The 20915-nt window shown below is 48.0% G+C and overlaps 1 protein-coding gene across 1 annotated transcript in view; it reads left to right on the forward strand.

Moving 5' to 3' along the window:
- The first annotated feature begins 271 nt into the window (after positions 1–271).
- The window catches only part of INPPL1 (inositol polyphosphate phosphatase like 1), a 100304-nt gene continuing 79660 nt past the window's right edge, over positions 272–20915 (forward strand). The window contains exon 1 of the mRNA XM_033145816.1: positions 272–471. Coding sequence (XP_033001707.1) covers positions 272–471 — 200 coding nt within the window. The remainder of the gene's footprint in view (positions 472–20915) is intronic.

Here is a 20915-nt window from a genome sequence, read left to right on the forward strand (position 1 = left end):
CCAAGCGGCTCCCCTCGCCACTGCGCCTCGCCGGACGAGAAGCGCCACAGGCTCGGGAAGAAGAAGGAAGGAAGGAAGGAAGCGAACGAGCGCGGCTGCTGCTGCCTCTCCGCCGCCGCCAACCCTGCTGCACGATCCCCCGTGGGCGCCCCGGGCCAAGAGTTTCCCGCAGCCGCCATGCGCCCCTCGCGGCCCGCCCGTCGGGGGCGCCTCCTCCTCCTCGCCGGGCTCCGCTAAGCGCCCGCCTCGCTTCCGCCGCTCTGCTCCGGGCATGGCGGGCGCAGCAGGGGCCGCCGCGCTGCAGCAACAGCAGCCGCCGCCTCCTCCTCCTCCCGGGGCCCCTCCGTCGTGGTACCACAAGGATCTGAGCCGCGCTGCGGCCGAAGAGCTCCTGGCCCGCGCGGGGCGCGACGGCAGCTTCTTGGTGCGCGACAGCGAGAGCGTGGCCGGAGCCTACGCCCTGTGCGTGCTGTGAGTGGCGGGGCGAAGGGAAGGGAAAGGGGGCGCGGGCGGGAGGAAGGGGACCGTCTCCCCAAAAGCTTGGAGCAGAGGCCCCAACTTGAAAAAAAATATTTGGGGATTTTTTTGGGGGGTGGGGGATCGATCACCAGGCATGGCGCACGCACGCCCTTTCAATGGCGGTGCCCATCAACTTGGGGAGGGGGGAGCCTGGACCCCTCAAATATTTTATTGGGGGCAAACCGAGGAGTTGGAGACCCCCCCTCCCCAAGCCGTTGTTTCCGTGCTGCTGGCGGCCCTCGAGTCGTGCCGGGGGCCGGACGGGTCTCGCCCATTCTGGCGGCGTTTGCGGGACCCCCCAAGAAGCACTTTTCATTCCAGGGCTAAAAAGTGGCAGATTGTCCAAACCAAACGCGCGACTTCTTCAGGGTTTGGAAGAAGAACAGCTCTCACCAAATTCCGAACCTGGGATTTCACTTTTGAATTTTGAGATGGGGTTTTGGACTCGAGGGTTTGGCGGTGCCGATCCTCACTCTGCCTGCGTGTTGTAAGATTTTCCTGCCGGGATTCAATGAGTCGGACTCCTGTGCGTACTTTCCTAGGAGTGAGCCCCGCTGAACTCAACGGGGCTTACTCATGAGGAAGACTTGTCTGGGATCCTGCTGTTAGGCTAGTCAGCATCTCTTGCTTGATCTCCTAACTGTCTGTTGGCAGCCAAGGTACTGAAAGCAGTTGCATGTCATCTGTTGGACGCAGTCAAATATCAGAGACGCCATTGCATGCCAGTTTTTAAAGATGTTGTCAGTTAACAACTGCCAAACGTTGACAAGTCAAAAGCTGGACTCAAAATGTGCTTGGGACTTAAATTCTGGGATTGGGGAAAAAATATGTATGTATTTGACCCACAGAAGAAATTTCTGCACAGTTTTGTAAGCAAATGAGGTTTCAACTGGATTGAACAATTCCGGGTTTGGGGAGAGGCCTGTGATGTTTTGAAGGATTGGGGCCACACTTTATCTCCTTGGCTGGCGCTTTTAGGGAGTTCCTGTGTCCTGAGGCAATATCCAATGTTCTCATGTTCAGAGCAGACCCAATGAAATAAACAGACCCAATTATTTTGATCGAACTGCCTGCTTTGAGTCCTGTTAATGTGGGATATTGCTCCTTTATTTGAAAAAAAAAACACCCCACAAAAACCCTCGAGCCTCTGATTTGGTTCTGTTGAGTGGTGGCTGCGAGGCAGAATTAAGTGCAGAGTGAGGCACAGTCTTCAAAAAGAGGTAGGGTTCTCCACACCAGTACAATATAGCCATTTTTGTGAACAGCCAGGAAGTGATGCTCTTAAAACAACACTGGGAGTGAAGTTTCGAGGAGGAAAGTTCAGGAGGGCAGGACAGGCAGCCAGGCAACTGTCCAGCTAAGGAGAATTTACTGCTGAGTAAAAGAGTAAAAGAGGTGGCGCTGTGGGTTAAACCACAGAGCCTAGGGCTTGCTGATCAAAAGGTTGGCGGTTCGAATCCCCACGACGACGGGGTTGCTCGGTCCCAGCTCCTGCCCACCTAGCAGTTCGGAAGCACGTCAAAAGTGCAAGTAGATAAATAGGTACCGCTCCGGCGGGAAGGTAAACGGCGTTTCCGTGCGCTGCTCTGGTTCGCCAGAAGCGGCTTAGTCATGCTGGCCACATGACCCGGAAGCCGGCTCCCTCGGCCAATAAAGCAAGATGAGCGCCGCAACCCCAGAGTCGGACCTAATGGTCAGGGGTCCCTTTACCTTTTAAAAGAGGTATAGGGATTTAAAAGTGCTTGCTCGTCCATGTAAATACAGTTACAGGTGGGTAGCCGTGTTGGTCTGCCATAGTCGAAACAGGTTTGTGACAGGTTTTGTTTCTCTAAGGTGCTACTGAAAAGAATTTTCTATTTTGTTTCATGTAAATACAGTATTATAAAGACTGGGAGCTGGTTAATGACAAAGGCCGGTCAGGGACTTTGGGCTTTCGGGGACGGATCCTTCACTTGGATTCTCCCAACTCCTGATTGTGCCTTAAGCAAATGACTGGTCAAAGCATGTCAGGAGGTGAGTGCCTGTGTGTCGTCTTTGGGATCCTGAGGCTGCCAGAGCAGTCACTGGAGGCTGGGGTGGTGATGGGATTTGTAGTCCACAAACCACCTGGAGGGAACCAGCAGGTTAGCGAAGGCGGCTGTCGGAGAACAATCAGTAGTGACCTCCTTTCCTTGGCTGCGCCGGAGCCGGTTAATCTTCCTGGGGTGGGGGTGCTTGTGTGGGTTGCCTGGAGGGTAGCAGCTGGAACTCACCCTGCCCCCACCTCTTTCTGCCTGTAGCAGCACCCGCATCTGTATGGCAAGCTTAATCTATAACTGCCCTTGCATATTTCCCTGAGAAATCCCTGGCGGAGGCAAGGTCAGAGCAGTTAACTGGCACTGTAAAGACACAGTGTGGATTCAGAGTGGGACCGTGGACCGAGTGCCGGGGGTTTGCAGACAGTGTCTTTTGGGCGCCCCCAGGTTAAACCACAGCCTTGTTGTCGAGATAAATTAGATGAAGCTCGTAAAGCAGTTTGTGCATCGTTTTTGGGTTTGGGGTGAGCTCCCGTTGCTCGGTCCCTGCTCCTGCCAACCTAGCAGTTCGAAAGCACGTCAAAGTGCAAGTAGATAAATGGGTACCGTTCCAGCAGGGAAGGTAAACGGCGTTTCCGTGCGCTGCTCTGGTTCTCCAGAAGCGGCTTAGTCATGCTGGCCACATGACCCGGAAGCTGTACGCCGGCTCCCTCGGCCAATAACGCCAGATGAGCACCGCAACCCCAGAGTCGTCCACGACTGGACCTAGCAGTCAGGGGTCCCTTTACCTTTATTAAAAAGCAAAACCCTGGATTGTCAGATATTAATGGTGGAATATTTACAATTAGAGAAGAGTACTGGAAGAGTAGGAGGACAAAAAGTCCATAAAGAATGGGAAATCTTTAAGGAGTATTTGGTGAATAATGGATTAGGTAGTTTCCTTATGGCAGAACTAGACTGAACCTGATGAAAAACCAAGATGGTGTAAATTAAGAGATAAAATTGAATAAATGTGGGATAATATAGAAAAAAGAGTTAATTCCAGCGAGATTAATTGGAAGTCATTTTTAATTTTTTGTGACGATGTGTAATTTTTTGAAATTATGTATAATAAGTAGATTCCCCCCCCCCCCCCCGTTTCTTCTTTCTTTGCGTGACAGGTTTTGTTTTGTCTTGTTTTGTTCTGAGTCGATCGATGTTTGTTAACTGTCTTTTAGTGCTGTATGTAATTTTTATAACAATAAACACCAATAAAAAAAGAAGCAAAACCCTTTGAAGGGGGCTGATCCTGATTAGGAAGGAAGGTTTCTGCAGAACTGTCTGAAGCTGTCAGGCTGCAAACTCCCCCCCCCTTACTCCCAGGAGAGCACCTGTCGCGTTGCAGAGGTCACCTGTCCCTGCACCTGCTCCTCCTGCTGCTAGCAGACATGACAGCACCAGCTGCTGCCTTGCCCTGAAATGAAGGGCCTACAGCTGCGCTTTTGTGAGTTGCCGGATACAGTGTTAGAAACCCAGATATGTCGGCTAGGCAACCAATGGCTCTGGGGTTGCGGCGCTCATCTCGCTTTACAGGCCGAGGGAGCCGGCGTTCGTCCGCAGACGGTTTCTCCGGGCCATGTGGCCAGCATGACTAACCCGCTTCTGGCGAACCAGAGCAGCGCACGGAAACGCCGTTTACCTTCCCGCCGGAGCGGTACCTATCTATCTACTTGCACTGGCCTGCTTTCGAACTGCTAGGTTGGCAGGAACTGGGACCGAGCAACAGGAGTTCACCCCGTCGCGGGGATTCGAACCGCCGACCTTCTGATCGGCATGCCCAAGAGGCTCAGGGGTTTTGGACCACAGCGCCACCCGCGTCCCTAAACCAAGGTTACAGTCGCCCAAACAGAATGTCTAGTTGCCATTTTGGGGCAAGACAGCTGTAAAGTCTTAATTTTTCAAATTACGGACTAACCGTGATTGATTCTCAGTTAAACATCTGGCTGGTTCAGATGGCAACCTTGAGCTACGTTAAGAGTTTTGAGAACTTAAAGAAGAAAATTTGCTTGATCCAGGGACAGCCACATATATATTGGCAAGTATAGGGACGTGGGTAGCCCTGTGGTCTGAACCACTGAGCCTCTTGTCTTGGGCTTGCCGATCGGAAGGTTGACGGTTCGAATCCCCGCGACGGGGTGAGCTCCTGTTGCTCTGTCCCAGCTCCTGCCAACCTAGCAGTTCGAAAGCACATCAAAGTGCAAGTAGATAAATAGGTACCACTGCAGCGGGAAGGTAAACAGCATTTCCGTGCGCTCTGGTTTCCGTCACGGTGTCCTGTTGCACCAGAAGCGGTTTAGTCCTGCTGGCCACATGACCCGGAAAGCTGTCTGCGGACAAACGCCGGCTCCCTCGGCCTGAAAGCGAGATGAGCGCCGCAACCCCAGAGTTGCCTTTGACTGTACTTAACCGTCCAGGGGTCCTTTACCTTTATATTGGTAAGTGAAGACAAGCTACAGCAAATAACTTTAATGTTGCTCACCACTCTGCTGTGGTGTCAAGGAACCATCAGGCGTTCCGACTCCCGTACAAACGGGCTGAGTAGTAGGAAGTTGCCGTGCTTCATCTTCCCAACCACCCTGCAAGGTAGGCTTAAAGGGCTAGGTCCATATTGCGGATTGGTGCATAGGCTGAAAGAGAGAAAACATCGCCTAAGACCATCTGATGCGCAAGGATTTGTGCTTTGGGCCCTTGCCGATGTTTTATGCCAGTTGTGTGCCAGAAGATGACCTTTATCGGTAATAACCTCTCCTGCAGCATCCTATAAATTGCCTGTTAGGTTCGCAAGTGAAAGAGTGGTAAAATCTATCTATCTATCTATCTAGAAGAGGGATGTTCCTGGGGTAATATCTGTGTACTAGCGTGTGATCTTCGTGTGTTTAAGAGGAGATTCTTCCCCAGTTTGTTTTGCTCCACCCGTTGTGTGTGTGCAATACAGGGGTACCCTGGGTTACATACTTAGAATCATAGAATCATAGAATCCTAGAGTTGGAAGAGACCCCAAGGGCCATCCAGTCCAACCCCCTGCCAAGCAGGAAACACCATCAAAGCATTCCTGACAGATGGCTGTCAAGCCTCCGCTTAAAGACCTCCAAAGAAGGAGACTCCACCACACTCCTTGGCAGCAAATTCCACTGTCAGACAGCTCTCACTGTCAGGAAGTTCTTCCTAATGTCTAGGTGGAATCTTCTTTCTTGTAGTTTGAATCCATTGCCCCGTGTCCGTTTCTCTGGAGCAGCAGAAAACAACCTTTCTCCCTCCTCTATATGACATCCTTTTATATATTTGAACATGGCTATCCTATCCCCCCTTAACCTTCTCTTCTCCAGGCTAAACATACCCAGCTCCCTAAGCCATTCCTCCTAAGGCATCGTTTCCAGGCCTTGGACCATTTTGGTTGTCTTCCTCTGGACACGTTCCAGCTTGTCAGTATCTTTCTTGAACTGTGGTGCCCAGAACTGGACACAGTATTCCAGGTGAGGTCTGACCAGAGCAGAATATAGTGGTACTATTACTTCCCTTGATCTAGACGCTATACTCCTCTTGATGCAGCCCAGAATTGCATTGGCTTTTTTAGCTGCTGCATCACACTGTTGACTCGTGCCAAGTTGATGGTCTACCAAGACTCCTAGGTCCTTTTCACATGCACTGCTCTCAAGCCAGGTGTCACCCATCCTGTATTTGTGCCTTGGAAATGCGCAGATGGGGAAAACCCGCGAAAAACGCTCTGTGCGTGTGCAAATCGCGAGCGCATCGGGTTGCGCTTCCGGGTTAGTGGAGTTCGTAACCCGAAAAGTACACAACCTGGAGCGTATGTAACCCGAGGTACGACTGTAATATGGAAGTGGGGAGTCGGGGGGGGGCATCCTTCATAAATGAAAAGGGCGCGTTCCTCGGACACAGAGTTATCCGCCAAGCTCTGGGTCTTGTTATGCTCTCTTCCATAAGAGTCCTTCTTCCTCCCCTTGGAATGTGGTTTCTGTTGCTTCTGGGAAGCCAGATTTAATCACCACCCTTGGCAGTAATTGGGGTAATTGGGTCAAGACACCTACAGAACCTCCTTCTCCATGCCTCCCGCTGCCCTCGTTTTCAAAGCAGAGCGCGGCGCACCAACAGGTCTCTATTATTTTGCCTTCTTCAGACGCAGTATTTCTTTTTCTCCTTAGCAAAATAAGGGGTGTGGGGTGTGTGGGGGGGAGCCTGGTCCCCGGACTCAACCGCTAAAGCAAAGTGCTGTGTTCAAGTCCCAGGCGGAACTTCACTGGAGCCCTTTAGTCCCACGATAGGAGAAATGTGGATTAAGTGAGACAAAAGAGCCTTTAATATGCCGGGTGCAAAGTTACACAGAACGCTTTCTTGGCCGTGTTTTGCCTGTGTCTGTAAACTACATCAGAAGAGCAGCTTGGAGATGAAATGTCTATGGCGGCAGGGGCTTACCCAGGATCAAAACTGGGGGGTGGGGGGCCAGCCATGGTCGTTCAGGTTGTGACATTTCAGCACGGAAAGGCGAATGAAACCAAAAATTTAGGAAAATTATATATAATTATAGCAGTTCTTTATTACGGTAGTTATTACAATTATTTGCTTGAATTTTTAATTTTTATTCTAGTTAAGGTACATGTCTTATACCAGGGGTGGCCAACTCCCAAGAGACTGTGATCTACTTTCAGCAGTGATCTACCCCCGTTTTTGGGGGGTTCAGCTCAAAGTTGTTGGCCTTTTTGGGGGATGAGGAATGCCCCGTTTTTTAGGGGTTCGGTTCGTTTTTAGATTACTGACCACATTATGTAAACAGCAAACAAAAGCAGCTTCAAGAAACAGAAAAACTCCCCCCCCCAAACAGAAAGCCCCCAAATGGCTGAAAAACTCAGTTTCCCAGGATCCTCAGCCATCGCAAAGGAACTACTCACCATGCAAGGGAACACAGTTTCCAAAGCTCCCTTGCAACGATCAGCCGGCGCAACACACACACACACACGCAGTGGCCGGCTGCTGGTTGGCAGCGCTCAATCGTTATTTAGATTTTGGGAGGGGGAGAAAGACCTGTAGTTGAGCTTTTTTTTCCCTTTTAGGCTGCCGATAACCATTTAACTATTATTTTTTGCTTCGGGGGGGGGGGCAGGTGCCCCCTCCTGCCCCCCCTTGGGTACGCCCATGTATGGCGGTCCTAGCTACATTTACTCAAGAAGGAAGCCTTGGTGATTCCAGTTAGGAATTACTCCCGAGTAAGCGTGCTTAGGACCGCAGCGTTAAATTCAGTACAAAGAGGCAACTCTGGGGGAGTTTTAAACCGCACAAAAGCTACACGAGAGGCAAAGCTGTGAATAACGACAACAACAAATAAACAGTTCTCATGGGAACAAAGTCTGCTGTAAAAATAGGCAGTGTGCTGCAGTGGTTAAAGTCCTGGACTAGGAATGGGGCTTTAACTCAAATCCTAAAATCGAGCAATGCTCAATGCTGGGACTTAAGTCAGCCGCGATCAGATTATGCCCCTTGCTTGCAAATGGACTTCCATCACGATTCATTTCAGACGAGGTAGGTGCGGGGGACCTCTTTGGCTCTCTAGGTGTTGCAGAACTATAACTCCCAGCATGCTTGACCATGCTTGCTGGAGCCGATGGGAGTTGTAGATCAGCAGCATTTTAATCTCCCGTAGATTTCAAAGGGAGAACGAAGGACAGGCAAGTGTGTAAGTTTTAAATGGCAATAGCATGTAAGCAGTTTTTAAAGTATGCAAGGCATCAGCCATATGTAGCTCCGCTGGTTAGAGCCTGGTGCTGATAACGCCAAGGCTGCAGGTTCGAACCCCGTCTGGGACAGTTGCATATTCCTGCATTGCAGGGGGTTGGACTAGAGGACCCTCGGGGGTCCCTTCCAACTCTGTGATTTTCTAGTCCGCTGAAACCTCCCGTAGCTGCAAGGTGCAGGTGGTGGAATCCTGATGGTGGAGTTTTCCTGGAGTTAAAGCAATAGGTAGTGCCTTGTAGGGTCTCCGCGCAAACCTAACAAAAATGGAGAGCGGGTTGTAAGTAAAATGTTTGTATGCGCAGTGCATTTATATCTTGTTGCTTCCGAATTGAACTAGGGTTTCTGATTGCCAAAGCACGGCAGCTGAAGAATGAAATGGAGGTATCAGTAGCCTTGGGGGACCCAGATGTTGGCAGAAGTACAACCCCCCCCCAACTGAATCACTCCCAAAGTCCAAGGGGGAACTGGGGTTGGGTAATGGGTACCAGGAGGAATGTCATGTTGAGTGTCGGCTGCACATCTGTAGGAAAGAAAAGAAATAAGTCATTATAATACAGTATTGCAGTTATATAGGCAGCTGGGCAGCAGGTGTTGTAACCTAGGCTGCGTCTCCGTGGCTGTTTATTCCATTTCATGGCTTCCCCCTTAACTGGAGCTACAGTGAAATATAGTGCAAGATTGGCGCTCGTACCCGTGCTGTTTGCTTCCAGGGGAAAAAAAAAAAACCCGTTTGCAAATAATGTGGAAACGAGTTCTGAACGTGTGCTGTGTTCCGCTGTCGTTCCAGAAGTGGACTTTACCCTGTGTGAAAGCTCAGATATAAACGTGGAGATGCAAAGTGAGGGAAACGCTCTGAAAATGGAATCAACTTAACCGTCCTAAAGATGTAGATTTCCTGCTCCTTTCTGGCTGGTCAGATTTTTAATGGCCAGTTATTTATTTAAATTGCGCCTTTAGTAAACATAAGGACTCGTTGCTTATGGTAGAGAAAAGCTTTGAAACTTTTTTTTTTAATAAAGTTTTTATTATTTTCCAATAGAACAAAGAGAAAACACTACATAAACATAAACACAATAAAAAACACAATACATAATAAACAATAAACAAAATCAACAATAAAAACAATAACAACAACAATAAACATAAGAAAAACATATACAAACCTTAACCGATACCTATCTTTGTACTTTTCTTGTTTCTAACTTCTCTTTTTGGGGACTTCCCCCGTTCCCTCCACTGCATTCAAAATCATATATATATTTTGGGTAACTTTATATCTTTTCCCATTAACATTTACCATATCTCTTAATACTCTTTAGATTTACTTAATCAAATATAAATCATAGCTTAAACTCAATATCTTAAGATACTCTTTAACAATTAAATCATTCACAACAAAAATTTCTTCTAAACAATTTTATCTAACATTAACATGCTAAAGCCGATTCTTCTGACGAGAAAAGCTTTGAAACTTGTCTATATGGAGCCAAGAGGACTGCAATGTGTGGACATGTGTCTCCCGTCAGAGGATTGGGCTGCCTGTCCGGTCCCGAGGCAACAGAGGGATCTGAATCGAATTCTTCTGGGGAAAGCTGGTCCCCAGCAGCAGCAGCAGCAGTGGGGTTTGGACCTCCCCAGTTCCCTCTGTCCTTAGCTCATGCAGAAGCAGAGGGACACACAGGCTTGCTGCCACACCGCAAACCCTCCCCCCCCCACCCCGGATATAGCAACAAACACAACAGCTTTTAAGGCATCCCACCTGGGAGTTTGCGCTAGATCACATTTGAAGTATCCTTCCTGCTCTGTGCATTGTACCCTCTGAACACAGAGGACAAAACTGTTGTGCATATTGTCTTATGGCTACAGTATTAGTAATCTTAGAAGGACTCCCAGTCCTTAGGCTTTTTGGTTTGGTTTTAAATAGCAAATTGTGGCCTGTTCTTCCCACAGAGGCAAAGGCCTTTCATTCCCGCTGCCTTTTTCCTTTTTCAGGCTCCCTTCGAGAGCCTGCTGGTTATAGCAGAGCAATGATTTGTGGGTTGTTTTTTTTCTTGTTCTTAACACACACACAGTGTGCTTTCGTGTTTTAATACACATGCCTTAAGCTTTCCCAGGAAATGGCATGCACCCCCCCCCCCCCCGCCACTAAATTGTTGGTGAACTAAGACCCCTTCCTGGGTCTTAGCCACATGCAAGGTCTGCTCAGAGTACCCCCGAGTTAGGACACGGCTAACTCTGGTGCATTAATGACAAGTGGGTCTACTCTGAGTAGCTGGCTACAACCCCTTGTTTCTAATGTTGTCCAGCCAGATTTCTCCAGGAAGTCCAAAAGCAAAGCAGACTATTTTCCCAAGGTACTCTGCTCCTGTAAATGGAGGTTCTGTATATGTGTTGTGGTTGAAGACTACCGATTGACCCATTCTTCATGAAGAAGATTTATTTAAATGAGACTCCATGAACTGCAATAATAATAATAATAATAATAATAATAATAATAATATGCTTGTGTTACTATTAATTTGGTGAGGGTACTTAGCCACGAGGAAAAGGTTGTTTTCTGCTGCTCCAGAGAAGCGGACACGGGGCAATGGATTCAAACTACAAGAAAGAAGATTCCACCTAAACATTAGGAAGAACTTCCTGACAGTAAGAGCTGTTGGACAGTGGAATTTGCTGCCAAGGAGTGTGGTGGAGTCTCCTTCTTTGGAGGTCTTTAAGCGGAGGCTTGACAGCCATCTGTCAGAAATGCTTTGGTGGTGTTTCCTGCTTGGCAGGGGGTTGGACTGGATTGCCCTTGGGGTCTCTTCCAACTCTAGGATTCTATGATTCTATGAAAGGGAATCATGTACATATTCATGTGCTCTTTTCCTCCTACTTTGCAAGATCCATTGCAGGTGAATAAATTTGTGGCTCACTTCCTTCGGCCAGCCCTCTGCCCACACTTTCCATGCTTTCCGCCAAGGCAAGAAATATTTTTGAATGGGATTAAAACAGGAGGAGATTTCGTGTTCCTGAGATCCAACTCTGGCTGGATCTTGGGCAAAGGAATTTCCTCCAGGGCTTTGCCTGAATCTCACAGGGGGTGGAAAGGTTTCTCTCCCTTCCCCTCACCCCAGTTTCCTTGTGAACATTTCATTTCCTGGGATTAAGAGGGAGGGAGATCTGGAGTTGTGATTAAGAGAAGATGGTAATTTGAGGCTCCCTTTGGGCAGCCGCAGCTGGACATCTGTGTTGGTTGCCACCCGTGATCACACGTTGACTCTCCAAAAATAATACCTCTCCCGTTCCAAGCCCGTTATTTTGTTCGTTGCGTCCCAGGGAAGGGGTGTTCGCCAGAGTGCAATTGTGCCCCAAAACTTATTTCAGGGACGTTGCTTTTGGTTGAAGTGAAGTTGCAACAGAATATGCACCTCTGTGCATGTGCAGAGAGGTTTTTTTAATGCTATAAATTAATGTGTTGCTGAATAAACCTTCTAGGGTTTAGAGCAGGGGTCAGCAACCTTTTTCAGCCGTGGGCGGTCTACCGTCCCTCAGACCATGTGGTGGGCCGGACTATATTTTGAATATATATATATATATATATATATATATATATATATATATATATGAATTCCTATGCCCCACAAATAACCCAGAGACCCATTTTAAATAAAAGCACACATTCTACTCATGTAAAAGCACCAGGCAGGCCCCACAAATAATCCAGAGATGCATTTTAAATAAAAGCACACATTCTACTCATGTAAAAGCACCAGGCAGGCCCCACAAATAATCCAGAGACCCATTTTAAATAAAAGCACACATTCTACTCATGTAAAAGCACCAGGCAGGCCCCACAAATAGCCCAGAGATGCATTTTAAATAAAAGCACACATTCTACTCATGTAAAAGCACCAGGCAGGCCCCACAAATAATCCAGAGATGCATTTTAAATAAAAGCACACATTTTACTCCTGTAAAAACACCAGGCAGGCCCCACAAATAACCCAGATTATTTAAAAGGACACATTCTACTCATGTAAAAACACCAGGCAGGCCCCACAAATAACCCAGAGGTGCATTTGAAATAAAAGGACACATTCTACTCATGTAAAAACACCAGGCAGGCCCCACAAATAGCCCAGAGATGCATTTGAAATAAAAGCACACATTCTACTCATGTAAAAACACCAGGCAGGCCCCACAAATAACCCAGAGATGCATTTGAAATAAAAGCACACATTCTACTCATGTAAAAACACCAGGCAGGCCCCACAAATAGCCCAGAGATGCATTTTAAATAAAAGCACACATTCTACTCATGTAAAAACAAGCTGATTCCCAGACCGTCTGCGGGCTGGATTGAGCCGACCCACAGGCCTTAGGTTGCCTACCCCTGGTTTAGAGGCTGGGGCTTGAGGCTGGGGTCACAGGTCAGAGGGTGTGATTTCACAAGCCATCGAACCCTCTTTCTGAAAAGGCATTGTTTGTGTGTGTGTCCACAGAGCCTAGGGCGTGCCGATCAGAAGGTCGGCGGTTCGAATCCCCGCAATGACGGGGTGAGCTCCCGTTGCTCGGTCCCTGCTCCTGCCAACCTAGCAGTTTCAAAGCACGTCAGTAGATAAATAGGTACCGCTCCGGCGGGAAGGTAAACGGCGTTTCCGTGCGCTGCTCTGGTTCGCCAGAAGCGGCTTAGTCCTGCTGGCCACATGACCCAGAAGCTGTACGCCGGCTCCCTTGGCCAGTAAAGCGAGATGAGAGCCGCAACCCCAGAGTCGGACACGACTGGACCAAATGGTCAGGGGTCCCTTTACCTTTACCTTCTGAAGGTAATGTCCCTCTGTGGTTTGTGACTCTCCCAGCTCTCGAAGTTTCTGCCAAAGTCCAGTCCAGGACATCTCCTTGCAACCAAACCGACATAAGGCAGTTCTTTATTTAAGGCACATATTTAGCGGTAACAGATAATTGTTGGTTTGTTTCAGTGGGTAATTTATATATAGATACAGCTGTTTTGCATGTTACGGGTTTCCAGTTGCCTTTTGAGAAAACTGTGCTTTTAAAGATATGTTTCCCAGTTCCGAGCCTGAAAGGCCCCCCGGGCTAAAAAGCTCTTTTTGGGGCTCCTCCAACTAGCAATTTCTCCTGTTGCAAACGTCACTGAAACCGCAAGGCATCCCAGCTACTCTTGGTGAAGTCAGAGCGCCTGGTTCAGAGGACGGTTTTGCAGTTGTTTCGGACGGACAGCCGTAATGACGAGGCCGCGCAGATTTCACGGGGAGCAAGTATCACGGAACGAATTGTTGCCTCTGTGCGTTTGCCAAAATACATCCGATTTCTGAGGCTCACCCTTTTTCCACACTTGCCTTCGAGAACAAAGAAATTGCTCATATAGAATGTGAAAGGGCACGAAGTGTCTTGCCGCTGACGCCTCCTCGCGAGCCGCTTTTCTGACGTTTCTGTGGCTGTTTGGTTGGTTCCTGCCCAAGCTCTGGGTTTGTTCTGAGTGTTCCTTCAGTTGCACGGCGCTTGGGTCTGTTTCGTTTAGAGCAGGCATGTCCAACAGGTGGATCGTGATCCACTGGTAGATCACTGGACGTCTGTGGTAGATCACTGGTAGATCAGTGGTTCCCCCCAAAGAAGCTAAAAAACTTTGGCTTCCCGTTAAAAAACCTCAACTTCTTTGCCCTGCACCTTAAAATGACCTGAACCACCACCAAAAAAAAAAGGGTTTTCCTTCCTTTTTTTATTGAAAATTGTTGTTTATTTATCAGATATACAATGTTTGCCACAGTTATGCAACAAATGTTCCAAACGCAAATAAAGATAAAAATAAAAAAACTTTTTAAAAGCTCAATGTCGCTTTCCTCCTCCCTAAAGAAGCTCAACAACTTTTACGTGAACCCCTAAAAAACAGGGCTTTCCTTCCCAAAAAAAGTTCAACAACTTTCTTGACCTAAAACCCCCCAAAAGGGGGTAGATCACTGCCAATTTTTAACCCTGGGAGTAGATCACAGTCTCTTGGAAGTTGGCCACCCCTGGTTTAGAGGAAAGACCAGGTGAGAAGGAAATCAAAAATTCTTTCCAGTAGCACCTTAGAGACCAACTGAGTTTGTTCCTGGTATGAGCTTTCGTGTGCATGCACACGAAAGCTCATACCAGGAACAAACTCATTTGGTCTCTAAGGTGCTACTGGAAAGAATTTTTGATTTTGTTTTGACTATGGCAGACCAACACGGCTACCCACCTGTAACAGGTGAGAAGGGGCATGTGGAAGTTTGAAAGATTATGCCTGGCATGCAGAAAGTGAGCAGAGGGAAAGTTTTCCTCCTTCTGTCCTAACACCAGAACCTGTGTTCCAGGATCTGAATGCAGGAAGATTCAGGACAGAGGAAAGAAAGCTTTTCATGCACTTGCTAAAGGAGAAATCTGAGGGCTCCCCTGGACAAAAAAACAAGGACACCAGCCAGGAATGCCAGAGCAAAACAGCAGCCAGTAGGCTTGGACTTTGTTTGAAGTCTGTCGCGACAGGGCCCCCACCCGCCACCAGGTGGAACAAAATGGAAGCCCCGAACAGGGAGACACCCCAACTTTTATTAGTTACTAGCTGGTCCTTTTAAAAATTCTCCTGACCCCGAGAGTATTCTGGAAGTTCCTGTTTTCATTATTCCCTGTCCCTTTAGAGCAGGGGTCAGCAACCTTTTTCAGCCTTGGGCCGGTCCACTTTCCCTCAGACCATGTGGTAGGCCGGACTATATTTTAGGCGGGGGGGGGGAAATGAACTAATTCCTATTCCCCACAAGTAACCCGGAGATTCATTTTACATAAAAGAACACATTCCACTCATGTAAAAACACCAGGCATGCGAAGCTGCGGCGGCCATTTTAGGTGAGGGCACTGGCGACCTTAAAGAGCATTCTCTCCCAACCCAGTCCCAAAATTACCCAGTCCCAAAATCACGCACCTCAGCGAAACAATCCCCTCAGAGCTGGTCTTACTCAGTGCGACCTCTCAGGCATGCCTCCTGCTCTGTGTTTGTTTTTTCTCCTCGGAGCATGCAAAGCTGCGGTGGCCATTTTAGGTGAGGGCACAGGCATTGTTGCTCTGGCCAGGTCTGATGATGTTGACAGGCCATCTGCCTTTCTATTGGATGCTGTTGGAGTCTTCATTCCTTTTGCTGGTGAGGTATAATAGGCGCACCTTTTTTTTACCTTTATATTTTAGGCATGACAGGTGTGGTTTTTTTAAATTTTTATTATGCCAGATCCTTCCTCGACGGTCATGTTACGCTTTGTACTAATTTGATGCGCCTTGGTCCAGCGGTTACGGAGAACATCGGTGTCCGCCGCGCACACAATGGGAACATTTATATATATATATATATACTCCCCTTTCCTGGCACTGGTCTCCCTCGTCTTCCTCCTCCTCCTCCTCCTCGCTGCCTTTGGGCATTTTTTTTTTTTTTTGCAGGGACATCCCAGTGTTTGTGGCTGGAAAACCAATTTTCCTCTTGTTTTGCTAACTGCACCCAAGCGGTGTGGAATGTGCCTGCTTCTGAAGACGCCTGTGTGTGAATTTGTTTTATGCGCGCTGATCAACGCACAGTCTTTGCAGTCGGGCTCTGTTCCGATGGCATGAAGAAGCCACGACAACGCGGTAGATTCCTATCTGCCGCACCCTAATGCTGGTGGTCAACAAAAGAGGTTTAAAGACTGTCTCAAGGCAAATCTTAAAAAAAATGTAGCATAAACACCGACAACTGGGAAACACTGGCCTGCGAGCGCTCCAGTTGGAGAACAGCCTTTACCAAAGGTGTCATGGGCTTTGAAGACACTCGAACTCAGGACAAAAGGGAGAAACGTGCTAGGAGGAAGACACGCTTGGCAAATCCACACCGTGATCAACTCCTGCCCGGAAACCAATGTCCCCACTGCGGAAGGACGTGTGGATCCAGAATTGGCCTCCACGGTCACTTACGGACTCACTGTTAAAACCGCGTTTATGGAAGACAGTCTTACTCGGCTACAAGTGATTGCCAAAGAGGAGGAGGAGGAGGAAGAAGAAGAAGAAGAAGGTGGTCTCATGTGTTTAGTTCCAGCACCAAATTAGCTCTTAAAAGCCCCTTCAGAGACACCAACCCAAGTCCTTTTTCCAGAGCACTTTCTCCACAAAGAGCTTTTTGGCTCTCTAGAATAGCGGCAGCAGTTATTTTAGGAACGGTTGCAAGTTCAGGTTGCTGCAGGTCTGTTTGGACAGCTGGTGGCTCCCTGCTAGGTGGCTGCAGAGAATACACCCCCCCCTGTGTTCTTGGGAAAACACACACATCTTGGGGAAGGGTGTCTCTTGGGGGGTCTGATTGCCTCCTTGCCATCAAACCCAGGGTTGGGAATCGAATCCCAGAAACTTAGTCCTTCTAGGGAATGGATGTGTAGTGCATACTATGAAGATTGGAGTACCATGTCTTGAGGCAGTGAGTTCCACAGGTAAGCAAAGGATTTTTTTTTGCTTACCTGGTTATCTGCTTATCTGGTTGTCCAGAGGAGGGCAACCAAAATGGTCCAAGGCCTGGAAATGATGCCTTATGAGGAACGGCTTAGGGAGCTGGGTATGTTTAGCCTGGAGAAGAGAAGGTTGAGGGGGGATATGATAGCCATGTTCAAATATATCAAAGGATGTCATCTAGAGGAGGGAGAAAGGTTGTTTTCTCCTGCTCCAGAAAAGCGGACACAGGGCAATGGATTCAAACTACAAGAAAGAAGATTCCACCTAAACATTAGGAAGAACTTCCTGACAGTAAGAGCTGTTGGACAGTGGAATTTGCTGCCAAGGAGTGTGGTGGAGTCTCCTTCTTTGGAGGTCTTGAAGCGGAGGCTTGACAGCCATCTGTCAGGAATGCTTTGATGGTGTTTCCTGCTTGGCAGGGGGTTGGACTGGATGGCCCTTGGGGTCTCTTCCAACTCTAGGATTCTATGATTCTACCTTGGGGTCCTTGCATGAGACGTGGAACGGGCTGAGATTGCTGCAGTTTGTTAAGGGCGATGAGGGTTGTTAGGAGATGCACTCGCAGAGCGACAGTTCCCAGAGTTTTTGGTGAAGAGGGATTGATTGTTAAGCCGTCCTGGGAATTGTAGCTCTGGGAAAGGAATCGGGGCGTGAGTGTCACGGGCTCATTTATATCTTGCAATCATTGTGCCCAGTGCTTTACAGAGTACCAAAAGGCGGGTCCCTGCCCCTAGCGGCATACAATTTAAAATTGAACACAAGAAATGGAGGTAGTGGACAAACAGGGGAAGAACATGCAGTCTCTGTTTCCCTTATATGTGCTTTTGCTTGGTGGCAGTGGGGCTTCTTGTTGTTGTTCAGTCGTGTCCGGCTCTTCGTGACCCCATGGTCCAGAGCACGCCAGGCACGCCTATCCTTCACTGCCTCCCGCAGTTTGGCCAAACTCATGCCAGTCGCTTCGAGAACACTGTCCAACCATCTCATCCTCTGTCGTCCCCTTTTCCTTGTGCCCTCCATCTTTCCCAACATCAGGGTCTTTTTCAGGGAGTCTTCTCTTCTCATGAGGTGGCCAAAGTACTGGAGCCTCAGCTTCAGGATCTGCCCTTCCAGTGAGCCCTCAGGGCTGATTTCTTTAAGGATGGATAAGTTTGATCTTTTTGCAGTCCATGGGACTCTCAAGAGTCTCCTCCAGCACCATAATTCAAAAGCATCAATTCTTCGGCGATCAGCCTTCTTTATGGTCCAGCTCTCACTTCCATACATCACTACTGGGGAATCTATAGCTTTAACTATATGGACCTTTGTGGGGCAAATGTCCCCAATTTGGTGCCCTCCAGATGCCTCAGGCCATGGTTCCTGATGTAACCCCCCCAAAAAGCAACAACTGGAGGGCACCAGGTTGGGGAAGGCTGCTGTAAGGGTACGTGCCTTAGAGGAGGAGAGGCTTGCACAGTGTGATGCAGCAGCAAAAAAAGCGAATGCGATTCTAGGCTGCATCCACAGAAGTCTAGTGTCCAGATCTAGGGAAGCAATATTCCTGCTCCGTTCTGCCTTGGTCAGATAACATCTGAAGTCCTGTGTCCAGTTTTGGGCATCACATTTTCAGGAAGATTCCACTGGAACATGTGCAGAAGAGGGCAACCAAGATGATTATGGGTTTGGAAAGCAATCCTGATGAGGAGCGGTTGAAGGAGCTGGGTGTGTTCAGCCTGGAAAAGAGTAGACTGAGAGTTAGCCAACTTCCGATATCTTAAAGGCCGCTCCATGGAAGATCAGCCCAACCACCTTTTTTCTGCGGCTCTAGAGGGCAGGACCCGAACCAAATGTTCAAAGGAGATTCTGACTAAACATTAGGAATGGTGAAAGCTTGATTTCGGGTCAAGATCTGCCGAAAGAGGAGAGGACACTATTCATGAATGCGAGAATTCTGATAGCGCAAAAGTGGAAGGCTGGAGAAATTCCAACTAAAGAACTTTGGCGAGAGAAATTGATGAATTATGCAGAACTGGCAAAATTGACGGACGCATTTGGCAAAAAGACAACAGTGACTCTGAAAAAGAGTGGGAACCATTTATAATATGCTTGCAGAAACAAAGGAAGAATATTGACTTGATTGTTGTTGTTGTTGTTGTTGTTGTTGTTCAGTCGTTCAGTCATGTCCGACTCTTCGTGACCCCATGGACCAGAGCACACCAGGCACCCCTATCCTCCACTGCCTCCCGCAATTTGGCCAAACTCGGGCTAGTGGCTTCGAGAACACTGTCCAACCATCTCGTCCTCTGTCGTCCCCTTCTCCTTGTGCCCTCCATCTTTCCCAACATCAGGGTCTTTTCCAGGGAGTCTTCTCTTCTCATGAGGTGGCCAAAGTACTGGAGCCTCAACTTCAGGATCTGTCCTTCCAGTGAGCACTCAGGGCTGATTTCTTTGAGAATGGATAGGTTTGATCTTCTTGCAGTCCATGGGACTCTCAAGAGTCTCCTCCAGCACCATAATTCAAAAGCATCAATTCTTCAGCGATCAGCCTTCTTGATGGTCCAGCTGTCACTTCTGTACATTACTACTGGGAAAACCATAGCTTTAACTATACGGACCTTTGTCGGCAAGGTGATGTCTTTGCTTTTTAAGATGCTGTCTAGGTTTGTCATTGCTTTCCTCCCAAGAAGCAGGCGTCTTCTAATTTTGTGACTGCTGTCACCATCTGCAGTGATCATGGAACCCAAGAAAGTGAAATCTCTCACTGCCTCCATTTCTTCCCCTTCTATTTGCCAGGAGGTGATGGGACCAGTGGCCATGATCTTAGTTTTTTTGATGTTGAGCTTCCGACCATATTTTGATGGCAGGATTTAAATAAACACTCACATCTTTAATAACAAAGAACATTTAAAACGACAAAGAAATAATATAGTGGATTTTTAAAGAAATAGCAGTATGGAATAAGGGGGAAACAAACCAGGAGTGGAAGCTGGGGGAAGCCGGAGAGGGGAGGGAAGAGGTGACGTAATCTGTGATGTAATCTAAATGTTATTGATATGAGATGTACTGTAATGATAGAAAAATAATAGTGAATAAAAAATTATTTATTTTTTTAAAGAAAGGAATGGTGGAAGCTGATGGACTCTCTCCTTCATTGGAGGTTTTGCAGCCGATGTTGGACGGCCTCCTGCCAGGGATGCTGTGGCCAGGGGCGTAGCAAGGGGGGGGGCGTAGGGGGCGGATCGCCCCATGTTCCATAATGGAGGGGGTGACAAATTACCAAGGAACAATTACTGCCCTACTCCCCTTCATGGATCACTGCCTTGTCGTGGCGAAGGGGCTTGAATTACTCAGGCAAGCTATGGACAGGTCAAGATGGACAGGTCATAGCGGAGAGTTTGGACCAAACGTGATCCACCTGGAGAAGGAACTGGCAAGCCGCTCCAGTATCCCTGCCAAGAAAACTCCATGGACAAGACAACAGGCATATAAAAGATATGACGCTGGAAGATGAGCCCCTCAGGTTGGAAGGCGTCCAACATGCTACTGGGGAAGAGCGGAGGACAAGTACAAGTAGATCCAGAGCTGATGAAGTGGCTGGGCCAAAGCCGAAAGGACGCTCAGTTGTGGATATGCCTGGAAGCGAAAGGAAAGTCCAATGCTGTAAAGAAAAGTATTGCATAGGAACCTGGAATGTAAGAACCATGAACCTTGGTAAGCTGGATGTGGTAAAAAATGAGATGGCAAGAATAAACATTGACATCCTAGGCATCAGTGAACTAAAATGGACAGGAATAGGCGAATTCAGTTCGGATGACTATCATATCTACTACTGTGGGCAGGAATCCCGTAAAAGAAATGGAGTGGCCCTCATAGTGAACAAAAGAGTGGCGAAAGCTGTACTGGGATGCAATTTCAAAAATGATAGATTGATCTCGATACGAATCCAAGGCAGACCTTTTAACATCACAGTAATCCAAGTTTATGCACCAACTACCAGTGCTGAAGAAACTGAAATTGATCAGTTCTATGAAGACTTACAACACCTTATAGAAATGACACCAAAGAAGGATGTTCTTCTCATTATAGGGGATTGGAATGCTAAAGTAGGGAGTCAAGAGATAAAAGGAACAACTGGCAAGT

This window comes from Lacerta agilis, chromosome 4 (genome assembly GCF_009819535.1).
Source record: "Lacerta agilis isolate rLacAgi1 chromosome 4, rLacAgi1.pri, whole genome shotgun sequence".
NCBI lineage: Eukaryota > Metazoa > Chordata > Lepidosauria > Squamata > Lacertidae > Lacerta > Lacerta agilis.